Source organism: Anarrhichthys ocellatus, unplaced genomic scaffold, assembly GCF_004355925.1.
Source record: "Anarrhichthys ocellatus isolate YVR2014 unplaced genomic scaffold, GSC_Weel_1.0 scaffold43, whole genome shotgun sequence".
Taxonomy (NCBI): Eukaryota; Metazoa; Chordata; class Actinopteri; order Perciformes; family Anarhichadidae; genus Anarrhichthys; species Anarrhichthys ocellatus.
Genome location: NW_022280073.1, coordinates 2447439 through 2460585, shown reverse-complemented (window position 1 = coordinate 2460585; position 13147 = coordinate 2447439). Strand labels below are relative to the sequence as shown.

General features: G+C 42.6%; 1 protein-coding gene across 7 annotated transcripts in view; it reads left to right on the top strand.

Annotated features, from left to right (window-relative positions):
• adgrb1a (adhesion G protein-coupled receptor B1a) overlaps positions 1 to 13147 on the top strand; it is a 156408-nt gene that overhangs the window by 41884 nt on the left and 101377 nt on the right. For all 7 annotated transcript variants that reach the window (XM_031868618.1, XM_031868614.1, XM_031868617.1 and 4 more), the window contains exon 2: positions 4625 to 5571. In XM_031868618.1, the coding sequence (XP_031724478.1) occupies positions 4803 to 5571 (769 nt within the window). In that variant the 5' untranslated portion in view covers positions 4625 to 4802. The remainder of the gene's footprint in view (positions 1 to 4624; positions 5572 to 13147) is intronic.

The window sequence follows — 13147 nt, the reverse complement described above, 5'->3', positions numbered from 1 at the left end:
CTCAGGTCAGTCCACGATTCCATTTGTGTGTTCTGGGTGGAAGACAATTGTCATGCAAGAGGAATAACACTTCATAATAACCATCATCAATTATCAATTTTCCATTAATTAAAGTTAATAGTTATTTTACTGTTAACAAATAACAAAATGATAATTAATAATGTTGACTTATCATTACTGGTATAATATTCTTTTTTTCATTAGCTTTTGTAATATGAAAAAAATATAAGATATAAGAGACAATAACAATTACATTCTGATGACATTAGAAAACTATCTAAACATCGAACAAAAAGTTCGGAAATTAGTGTTTGGTAGATTATTTCTCTGTTGTAACAATGCTTCTTGGCAATAAATGTTATACCGTTGGAAAGCCTGTTTATTTACCTTTCAAACGGTGCCCCAATTGTAAGGAACATGCATTTGTGGGATGAGCAGCACAGCTGAGTATGTGGGTTGAGCCCATGAAAAATTTGTATTGGTCACTCTGGCACGAACAACTGGTCCCACAAGTGTTCACTTGGGTTGAGGTCAGGACTGTTGGCAGGCCATTCCATCCTCTCTACTCCCAAATTCTAGAGGTAGTCTCTGATAAACCGCTCTGTGGGGGCGAGCTTCTTAGACTGTGGAGAAATGGGATTACCACTGGTTGCAGAATCTCATCTCGATATCTCTGTGCATTGAGATTGCCTCCAATGAAGACAAGCCTCGTTTTTCCAGTGATGGAGATGCCGCCCCACACCATCACACTGCCTCCACCAAAAGGTGTTCCTCTATCGGTGCAGCAATCAGCATAGTGTTCTCCCCGTCTTCTCCACACTTTGACCCTACTATCCAACTTCCTTCGGCAGAATCTGGACTCATCGCTGAACATAACGTTCCTCCACATGTTCAGGTTCCAGTGCAGGTGTTGCCGACACCAGCGCCAACGGGCCTGATGGTCAATAGCAACAGCAGAATAAGCTGTTTGGCATTGGCAGAGAAGATTTGGCAAATTTTTCATGGGTGCAACCCACATACTCAGCTGTGCTGCTCATCCCAGAAATGCATGATCCTTACAAATGGGGCACCATTTAAAAGGTAACTAAACAGGCTTTCCAACGGTATAACATTTATTGCCAAGAAGCATCGTTACAACAGAAATAATCTACCAAACACTAATTTCTGAACTTTTTGTTCGATGTTTATTAACAGTTTATTGTTGCACCCATTATACAATTTGAAATACTAAAATTAGTATTTGCTAATAATTACGAAATAAATTGTGAACTTTTAATTAATTATTTGTAAAATCTATAAACATTACACAGATAGATGGACCGTAAACCAATTGACAACGTTTAAACTATCTAAACAGGTTCTTCTTTCCTAGGTCCTTATGAATTCTCCTTCAGATCTTTCGTTGACCTCATGACGTTTTCCCATCAAAGTCTACGACACGTGGTTGAATGAGACATAGGACATGATTTTTTTTTACTATTGGACAGCAGCCTATATTTAATACTCTCCTCCTAATATTTTAGAAGCTTCTATTAAATGAGCATATTTAGTGTTCTATTGGCCGGTTAGACGTACTGAACCTACATTTTCAATATTGTTGTTTTCTTTGCTGTATCAGCTAATGTCCTTATTTGGCTTGAAAGGTGGCTGAAATGTTTGTAGGTTTCTCATTTATACCATACTCATTTTATTTTGTATTGTTTTTTTATAGCATAGTCCTTACATTTGTAATACAAACCTTTCCACTCATCTAAAATTGAATACATTTGTCTAACTTTCATAGACACATTTTGACCCTTGATAACATCTACTTTTGTGAATATTACACAATTTATAGTAAAAATAAAATATAAATTGCATAAACTATATGATGATGCATTTGTGACTCTAACCAGGGACTATTGTGGCTTACCACATCTCTGTCTCCTCTCAGCCCACGTTTTCTACATGCCTCTACATTGTTACTATTTAATAGAGGCAAAATACAGAACATATCTTTAAGAAATGCTTTGCCTTCAATTCAATTTTACACAACGTTACAAACAAATGTAAAAACATCCCATTGATATTAGATGGACGTACCCATTGAGTTTTTGTGCTACATGTGTCAAGGTATTGGTTTTTGTTTCGTTGGATTCCTGTTTTATTTTGAAGGTCACTCCTCATTTATCATGTTTGGTTTTAGGAGCTGTTGTGAGTTTCCCTGCCCTTTTTGATTGTCTGCTCTGCCCTGATCAGTTTCACCTGTTCTGCACTCACCTCACCTCCTGCTCACCTGTTCTCACTTCACCAGTCAATCACTGTGTTTGCCACCTCAGCTCCTTTGTTCTTTGTCAGTTCATCCTTTGTTATCACATGGAGTTTAGTTTGTTACCTGCCTGCTGATTGTAAGATCATTCTTCACGTGGTGCCTGCATGTTTCATCATATGCACCGACCGTGTAGCCTCCTCGATCAACACCGCAAACTGCTCTAACTGATGTCTCCGCCAAATGATTTTTGAAAGAATTTTGATGACACAGTGGGGCAATTTTACGCAATTTGTACTTAGAAGAAGGAATCCGTGTGCGTCTCACAGCCCCGTGGCTTTGTGCCTTGTAGTTCAATCCGGCATGTGGCAGCGGGTCCCTGTGTTACTCTGCTAATCAGCCTGTAATCCCTGTGCTGCCGATGTGAGAAGTGATGCTCCGTGTGACTCTATCATTTTCTCATCAGTGCGTTCTTTGTCTCCGTCTCTATCTCTCGCTCCCTCTACATCTCTGTCTGAGGGCCTGTTGCTTCTCTGTGATTGGGCCATTGTTCTGACTCGCTCACAGAGCCAGCCTATTGGCCGTGTTTACATGGATCCATCCTTCTAGGCTGCTGGCTAATGCAACACCTTTGTTCTTTTAATTGCTTGCTGTTCCCGCCACGGGCTAAAAGGAATGAATAATGCCAAAGCTACAGAATACTAAAATTTCCACCCAGTGCAGAACTTCCTTACTCGGAATATGAATGTGCACAGGCAGCCTGTTATATGCTGCAGCTCCATATACAGATATATGAAAACTACCTGTACATCTTGTCAATTCATGATATACACAGGAATGTTTCTCTCAGAGAACTGAATTAAATAAATAGATTGGTCAGCTTTGGTTGGATTAACAGCTTGATGACAAAAATAACTTCAAAGAGCATCGGAGATCCCTTAAAGCTGCATTCATTTTTTTCCACTTGGGGGCATCCGGCATAATATCACCTTATGTTGTTGTGGCTAACACCTTACCAAGCAGTTGCCTATTATACATACAGCACAGAGCAACATTTGCACTGAATTGGAGTTGTGTTACTGGCCACTTGGTAAATGAGGTGAATGAAGGTCCAATATACAGTCTCCTTTAGCTCTGTTTGGGTCTCCACCAACCCTTGAAAAACTATCTGACACCAGCAGTAGATGCTAACTTTGTGACGGGCACTTAGTGTACACAGTGGCTTTGTCAGAGCTTTTTTCACTAAGAACAGCTGCTGCTGCCGGAAACCAGGTTTGATTGTGAGAGCTTGTGTGCTGGAAAAACCCAAACAATGAACTACAAGAGTGCGTGCCTCCACTTGAAAAGTTCTTGAGCTGTTTAAATTCACATCTTGAATGCACTTGTTATCAATAAACAAAAAAGCTCTTGTTGACAAGGCCAGATGCACAGTTTGATTAAAGTTTGCTTAATTAACTTTGTTTGCAGAGGAAACTTCATTCTGTAGAGGCAATGCAGTGCAGTTTCCCTTAAAGGCCTGCTTTGGAAGGATTTCCTGTTCGATGGTCTTTCACTGTTTGTGACGAATTATCTTTAACTCCATCCATACCCACAGAAGTATACTGTTTCTGTCAGGCCTGCAGATCATTGTGATTGATCAGTGGGAGGCTTCACTATGCTGATGTCCTTGGCGACAATGCACACTCCGGCCATCATGCTCACTCCATCTGGAATCTATATCAAGGAACGAGACAGGGATCCACTGCTGTCTGTTGTCAAAGGTTCTGCCACATTTCCCTAAAAGCACCCATTCAAATCAATCAGCGCACTCGGCTGAAAACGGCTGAAAAGTATTTTCCACATCATAGCTTTTCAACAAAGACACATTGATAATAACAACTTAAAACAGCAGAGCTACTCACGGGGAAGTAGTCCTGCATATAATGTAAAATAAAAAAGAGATGTGTTTAGTTTTGGCTTTAATAAGCCAAAACTAAAAGGACCGTTGATCATGGCTTTCCTGTCTGTTTCTCATCTCTGATAAAGTGGAGTAATGAATGGCTGCAGGTGTTGCCTTTTGTAATTAATAGTCTTATAATTGGATAAATGAATGAGCTGGCAGATGAAATATGGGATCAGACATGTGAGGAACGCTGTTGTCTCTCAGTAAAAGACCAGTCTGAACTTGTGCAATGAAGGAAGACTCAACTAAACCACTGGCACCCTCACTCCATCGGATTCTGTCCGACTTGACTGCAGTCACTCTCAGTTTACAGAGCAAAAGAAAACAGCCGATAGATTGATTTCTCAATGTGGAGATGAATAGAATCTGTATAATTCCATTCCGTTGTCTGATGCAATATAAAGTCTAATTCATATCTTGTCTCCATTCCACAGGTTCTTGTGAATCTCGGGGTCGACTGATGCAGCCATGGGCCGATCGCTGGATCTTTGAGAGCAACCTTCCTCCCCCTCCACGTCCTTATCGTCTACCCCCTATTCCTCCATCTCCTCTTCCTTTGCCCCACACTGCTGGAAGTTGAGTCCTCCAAAGCAAGAAACTAGCCATCGACCTATGATACCTTCTCCCTCCCTTCATCTGTGCACCATGAAAAGCATTGTTCCTTGGAATCCTGGCCAATCACGGTGGTCTCTCTCAGTGCTGCTCTTGTATTTTGCCCCTCTGCTGCTGATGGAGGGCTGTTGCAACGCAGCCCCCTCGGGCCCAGAGTCTGACTCCTGCTCTACCTTAGTCCAGAGCCGCTTTTTCGGCTTCTTCCTGTCATCGTCGGTGTTCCCCACCATGCCTTGCTCCTGGACCCTGCAGAACCCCGATCCGCGGCGCTACACCATCTTCATCAAGATCACAAAACCCACCGAGGACTGCGTGCCGTCCCAGCTCCGCACCTTCCAGTATGACTCCTTCCTCGAGACCACTCGCACCTACCTGGGCATGGAGAGCTTCGATGAGGTGGTGAGGCTGTGTGACACCTCTGCCCCAGTGGCCTTCCTGGAGGCCGGGAAGCAGTTCCTCCAAATGAGGAAGGGACCACCTCGGGCGGGAAAGTCCATCTCGGATGGCGATGGGGATTTCAAAACTGAGTACCTGGTGGTGGGGAAGCGCAATCCCAGCATGGCGGCCTGTCAGATGCTGTGCCAGTGGCTGGAGGATTGTCTGGCCTCCAGTACGTCCAACAGACCCTGTGGCATTATGCAGACTCCATGTATGTGCTGGGAGCCTCCGCCTCAGCTCAGCGAGGGGGATAGCTGTTATCACAATGGAGTTTACCTGGAAAACTGTTTACCCAGCGTGAAAGAGAGTGGAAAAAAGGTTGAGATAAATGGTGAGTAGGAAAGCTTTTACCGACATTTACCTCAAAATAGTATTTGCTAAGGCGATTACATACATAAACTGCACAGTTTCCAAAAGCATTGAAGTGCTGAGATTGACAATTATCTCTGCTTCTCTGTAAAACAATAAGGAAAGACAAGCCTTGCCTTCAAAAAACTATGGGAAAAATAGGTCACCCTTGGCATTTAGCATGCTCTCAGCAAGATGACAGAGAAATGGCATCTTTAGTAGCAAACAAGCCGGTGAAAATGTGTATGATTTGTGAAAAGTGAGGATAATTGTGTGACATTGGCTCGAAAGCAAGTGGAGTGATTTGGCTGAAGTAGGGGAGAAAAGGGGGGACGGAGGGAGGCAAGTGGAAGGTTTCGGGTTTCTTCTGATGGAAGCGAGATCTGTGACCTTGCGAGGTCGGCACCGTCTTCCATCCCTCGCGGTCCAGGGAGGGACACTCGATCGGCTTCCGGGAAGCCTGTGGAGAAAGAGGAGAATCGAGTGCTGATATTGGATAGCTCTATGTATAATCAGAGCAGGAGGGGGGGAGAGAGGGGGGGGGGGAGATGTAAAGAGGATGTGGCCTGACATCTCTATCCTGGCTTCGTCAGGACTATGGCCAAAGGGGATGGAACATTTCTCGGCTCCCTTTTCCTCCCCCTAACCTTTCCACCATCTAACTCTCCCTCCTTCCTCTGCCTCTCTCAGTCAGCCTGTGGTCTCATACTCTCAGTCGTCCTCCTCCTCTTCCAAGCCACCATCTCTGCCTCCCCTATCTCTCCCTCCCCAGGCTCATAGTGGGCTGACACTGAGCCAGTTGTGGGAAGCCAACCAAGCAGAGGAGATGTTGCGGTGGGTATCTCCTGCCTTATCCTCCTCCAGTCTCCAGAGCGGCTAATATCCCCTCGCCGTCCCAGCCTCCTCTCTGCTAGTTATGACGCTTATGTAATCCCACTTACGGTGCTCAACAGCAGGGTGTGGGCTGTTTGTGCCTTAAGGTGGAAGAAAATATGTAAAGGAATATACCATCACTGTTGGCTTGTGTAGAGATGGAAAGAGAAGGACACACTATAGCTTTTCTTCTCCCTCTGTGTGCCACAACCCACACGGGCAAAACGTCTCTCAGATGATAATCCTGCTTTCAGAGTGAACAAGCAACCCTGTGATGAGCTCAAATGGAAGAGGCAAGCCGCCAGTGAATATATGGCTGGATAGGTGACTGGGTGGATTGAATTGGTGGATGAAGATAAAAAAGAGGATGGGCAGACGTAATGGATCCTCTGTGGAAATAGGTCGGTGGGAGACGGGCAGTTTTGGCCCACAGTGCAGTGATGAGAGGAAAAGAGGGGTGATGGTTGTGAGGGGTGAGTGGAGGGAAAACAATACAGAGATGAGGTAGACAGAGTGGGGGAGTAGATTAAAGGAGAGCGAAGAGGGGGAGTTGTGTCGGGTGAACCGTGTTTGATAAGGATAGATAGTTGTTCATAGATTACAGTCTGTCTTACATTCCCTCTCTGCAGAGGGACTGAGGGTCCCGCCCAGTAGTGGGGGAGTAGACGGAGGGGCGAGACCTGCTGTCAGGACTCTAGCTCTGCTCGTGTCCAGCTGTTTGGGGTTAGACGTTGTCTTGTCCTCCTTATAGGCAGTATGGGAGCTTTGCGTTGTGCTCAATCTCATGGTCCCGTGTACCCGAATCATAAAAGTTAATGGAAATTTAACTTAAAAAAGGCAAATTTCTTCGTCCAAGCAGCTTATCACTGAGAGGGCATGAAAGAAAGTTTTGAATAGGAACTTTTTTATCAAAACCACTATGTGCAGAATTTGACAGCTTTTCTCTGGTGCTCCTCAGAAGTAGCTCAATAATCAGAGTGAATTGGCACTTTGTTTTATGCTGTCTGACATCATTTTAGCCAATTTCTCGGCCCAACAATCCAAGTTATAAGTCTGTATTGGAGGATCCGCTCATCAAAATGTACATTCAGTGCCAATGTTCTGTGGCACTGCAGGAAGTATCGTGCTCTTTATTTGGCGAGATTGATGGTTGAGAATGTTGAAGTCGGATGTGGATGGACGTGTACTGCTGAAAAGTCCAGATCCTGTCACAGACTTCCAATAACCATCATATTCATATCAACCATAATATCCTTGACCATACCATGCACATTATTTGACAAAAAAGGGATGCCCAGTTAACACAAGTACAAGTAAACATACTAACACTTGAGTACTTGCCGATACCAAGGACCCATATGAGTAATACATAGTACCATTACTGGGTTAACAGTGATTTCGATTTTTTTTTTATATGACTAACAAATTAAATATACAACACAATGCTTTTGCTGACATATTAGCATTTTATTTTGTATTTTCCCGATACAAATGGAGCATAGTTTGCAGTTAGGATATTATTAATTACTTGTTAAACGACAATAATACTTTTGACCGATAAATGCCATGAGTTTAACAGTTAGAAACACATTAAAAATGAAAGAAAAGATGAGCAATACTCAGAGAAGCAGCTTGTCACTTAAAGGAGGACAGCTGGTCCGACTTAAAGGTCAGCCTGGACCATTGTTCTTGCTAGCTTCGGGCTAACCTCCTTCCCTTTAAATGAGCAGTGTGTAGGATGAAGTGACACCCCGTGGTGAGGTGGTAAATTGCCTCCAACTGAATACCCCTCCATTCACCCCTCCCTTTCCAAGCGTGGCAGAGAACTACAGTGGCCTTAAGGTAAAACCTTAAAGTCTCTCTCTAGAGCCAGTGTTTGGTTTGTCTGTTCAGAGGTACTGTAGAAACATGGCAGTGGCAACATTGCAGACTCTGTGAAGAGGACCCGGTCCCTATGTAGATATGAAGGGCCAATACGTCCCCCTAAATCCTACACACTGGTGCTTCAATCAGCAGGCAGCAAGCAAGACACAACACTTGGCTTAGGTCCTGGGGAGTTGTAGTATGTATTCACCGACAAATGAAACTGTTCTCACCCTGCACTGCTACGTTCACAGCTATAACGTTACTGCTGACTTCCTGCTCATCATCGCACATACACTCTCTCTTGACTGACCACTCACTAATGTTGCACCGGGTTGCCAATAGACTTAAACCCTGACAGAGAAAGCCAGACTGACACAAAGCTGACAACTGCACGGCTTAACTAATTGATAGTAGCTGCATGTGTCCATGACAATGCATGCAGGGTGTCGGGTGCAGTTGTATCGGAGTAGTAATTCCGAGTACATGAGCACAGTATTGTACCAATACCCAATACAGGTAATCGCTGCATCCCTGAAAATGTCTTTTGTATTGTAACATATCCAGGGTTTTTCAGAATTGTCCAATGTTGCCGTTCTCATCTGGTAATTGTTATGGGATATTGTTTTTTTTTTTTTTCTTCCTAACCAATCAGTAGTGATATATCCGCCCCACTTACGATATTTTCGGTCGACATGGAAGTAAAGTTGGTAAAGCAACGAGCATTTAACGTTTTCCATGATGATTTAGAAAAAAAAAGTAATTTTTTTGTCATTTTTTGTCAGTTCCTAGTAGGCATGGTGCTGATTAGTCAATCACTTTTTAAACAAAAATGATGAACCAACAATGTACGAAGATGAAATGGCAGTATTAGTGCGTTGCCTTTAATAATAAATGACACCCCCATAAGGGCAGGCTCTGTGTGCGTATGGGGTAAATGGTTAGATTAATGTATTGACATTCAGACTGATGTGCTCAGTGTTACCCTACTATGAGTAATACAACATCCGATGTTGCCGGGTGACCTCTGGTATGACAGATATGGTACAGCTTGATTAACTGTTCCCCTGTGTCAATCGGATGATCAATAGGACGCACTTAACCTACACTGATTCTATGTGACCTTTTGATCAAATTTAAAGGGGCACCAAGTGTTTTGTTGCGTTTTTTATCAATAACACTCTGGTTTCAATTAAGAGTCTCGGTGTCCCTGAATAGCAAGGAGGAAATAAAATCAAATATCCTAGAAAATGAATTTTATTACAAAAGATTTGCAAAGAGAAGCTTCATTGAAATGTCATTAAAATGAATAAAGAATTCTGCCTTAATATGGTGATTACAGTTGAGCAGTCTGTGTTTTATACCTCCATGGCTCGCTGTGTGAAGGCAGGGAGAAATCTTTAACCTTTAAGATGAAGAGGACTGGTGATTTCAGGGCTATTTTTGGAATGTTCTGACATTCAAATGGTCAAAGTTAAAGGTTTTTTTGGGAAAAAAATATTGGCTGTTGGTAGCTTCAGTCCAGAGATATTGGCTATGGAAATCCATTTCGGTAGATCTCCGATGTGGGCTTGTGCATGTGTGTGGAAGGGTGTGATTTGTGTCACGAAATGTGGTGTGGCACGGAGCGGGAAAGGACTCATTTGTTAGCCGTCAGTGGACAGCAGGGGAGGCAGTGAGTGATTAAAGGATGGATGAGAGAGATGCGGGGAGATGAGAGAGCACATGACTCAATCTGAACAAAAGGGACATGTTTGTGATAACTTTGAGAAAGGGCCGGAGATAACCAGCAAAGTGAAGTGTAGGTGAAGGGGACAGATACAACTTGCCCACAAAGCCGTGGGAGATCTGGGTGGGTGACCTTGGTTGCACATCCTGCACTCTCAAGTTTGGCTCAAGTTTGGCTCTGCAGTCATTCTCAAGTATGAAATATTTAATAAAGCTTGGAAAATCACCACGCAAGGACGCAGTGTCACAGTCTAAAAGCACTCTGCACACAGACAAAAAGGCTCAGTTGTTCGCAGCTTCACGCCAAAAAAACAAAAAAGAAAAGAAAACTCAGGTTTGAAAAAACAACTTTGCTGTTCTTTACATATTTGTGTTTGAAAACCCCAAATTAGGCATCTATGTGAAGGTGCATGTAACATTCTTTATCTGAATCTTTTGCCTTTCCAGACTGCATACACTATGAAACACCAACACGGTCTGGCCCATTTCAATAGCTCCTCCAAACATGGTCAAGAAACACAGCTTCCTTTGGCCTGAGTTTGTATACAGGTATATTTGTCCAGTTGTCCATCATGTGTTCAAGTAAAACTTGATTGTGTGGCTGAGGATAATTCCTGAAATGCAGCTTGTGCTTAAAATGCACATTGTGGCAGTCTCTAGCATTTTGACCATGTGCTTTAATTCTGTATTGTCTCAATGTAGTGTGGGCACATATACGCAGCGATAAACACTCTCCAGCATTTAGTTATTTGGCACTGTGAATCTGCAGTGGGAGGCTGCCTGAAGGTGCAGGTCAAGGTACAGCAGCAAACGGCATTCATAAGTAGTCAGAAGTGCTTATGAAGGAAACCCTGCACACCTGTATGAACATGATTGGGTCAGCTTGTAGACAAGCACCGGAATACTGACCCAGTAATTGTGAGGCATGAATTAATGAAATGCAACATGAAACATTCACCAAATATATATTCATACTTTGTCAGCATTTTGGTCATACAATCTGATATATGTCACTTTTGTTGTCTTCTTTGGAGAGAAACTACAAATTCAGTCTTTAGGGCTTTAAGATCCTCTAAATCAGGGGTGCCCACACTTTTTCGGCTTGCAAGCTACTTTTAAAATTACCAACTCAAAATGATCTACCTACATTAAAAATGCTAAATATCTATATATATCTATATATATATATATATATATATATATATATATATCTATATATATATATATATATATATATATATATATATATACTGAGTATACTTTATATTTACAATATATGTTGGCGTACCTTGCATAACTGCATGAACCCTTATGTCACAATACAATTCCGTACATCTTTGGTCATTACCTTACTCTGATGACTTGCACTGAATGGAATCAGCATAGTCCTGACAGTAGCTGCTGGTAGCCAGCCTCAAGCACACTTCCAAATGATCATCAGTCATGGTGGAACGGTATTTGGAATTAATATTCTTCATGTGGGAAAAGGCTGACTCGTATAAATAAGTAGAGCCGAATAATGCAGTCAAGAAGGTGGCACATTTCCTCATGTTTGGATACTTTTCCTCTGAGTCAGTTCCATAACTGTCCATGAGCCATGGACTTCAGCTGAATGTCAGCCTGTAGTGTCAAAATCTCATCCTCCACTCCAGACGAGTTCAGGTGAAACAGCGGTTAATCGTGCATACGTGGTGACCCATGTGTTAGAAAAGACGTGATCTCAAACTGGCTGCCCTGTATGTCAATCAAGTGGCAAATGCCAGAGGGAGGATGAATGATAGGCTAACATCTAATCTTTTTTGAATGGCATGCGATCTACCCGCACTACCTTTGCGATCGACGTATTGGGCACCCCTGCTCTAAATGGACCCACCATCATGAAGTGCATGCTTTTCATTTACACATGGCTTATGTGTTTGTTTAGGCGCACTAATCCTGTGAAAGACTGTAGGGTGGTACCCATAGATTGTATATAAGGTGTGGACGTGACATCACCCTTTGGTTTGTGGACTACAGTTTTGAAGCCTCGAGTTCGCCATCTTGGTTTTTCGAGAGGGTGGAACTAAGTACAACCGGATGCTGAATACTGCCAATATGTTACAATTAATGAAGTGAAAACACACTGTGAAAGGGTTCAAGTTCAAAGAAGACAACACAAACAACTCCCAGACCGGACAACACCGTGTTAGTGACTTGTCAATCATAAGGTTCACATGTTCTATTTGACTCTTAATGGGACAATAATTTACTAAATGAACATCATGTTGTACTGAAGAAGACTTGAAACTAGAGATTGAGACCATAAACTCATGTTTACAATGTTTACTGAGGGAATAAATCAAGAGAGAGTCATTTTCTCATAGACTTCTATACAACCAGAGGAGTCGCCCCCTGATGGTCACTAGAGAGAATGCAGGTTTAAGGTACTGCCACATTGGCTTTATTTCTCAGAGGTTGCCGCCTGCTCCAGAGACAAAGCAGAGACATCCATTGGCTGGTCAGTTAGACATTGCCATGCCGCATGTCCCGCATCATAACATAGACCCAACTAATCGATGGCCAAATTCCTTGCCAACTATTTTTAATAATCAATTTGTTTCTGCAGCCCACACACAACAGGCGACAGCTGCATTTAAATGGATCCAGAGTTTAATACAGCCTTAATTGGCTTTTACCAAGATGAGGGTTTATGATTATGTGTGATTTCAGATTACAGTCTTGCCACATATGGAGTCTATGAGACAGGCATCGCCCCCTGATGGACATTTGAGAGCATGAAAGTTTAAAACACTTTGGCATTGGCTTCACTTTTCAGAACCGAAGGTCGCCACCCGGGTGACTCTGGCCCAATGCACCCTGGGACAGGATTCAGGGGAAGTGGATAAAGAAATTTGAGGGTTGGAGAGAACTGTCTCTGCTGTCTGTCTGTTTTGTCGGTTCGTTGTTTGCTATTGTTACTGATGCTTGAACAAACAAAGATGAACTTGTCCGGTCCTTTGACAAGAAATGCCAACTCACCACAAAGTATATATATATAGTATATATATATATATATTATATATATATATATATATATATGTATATATATATATATT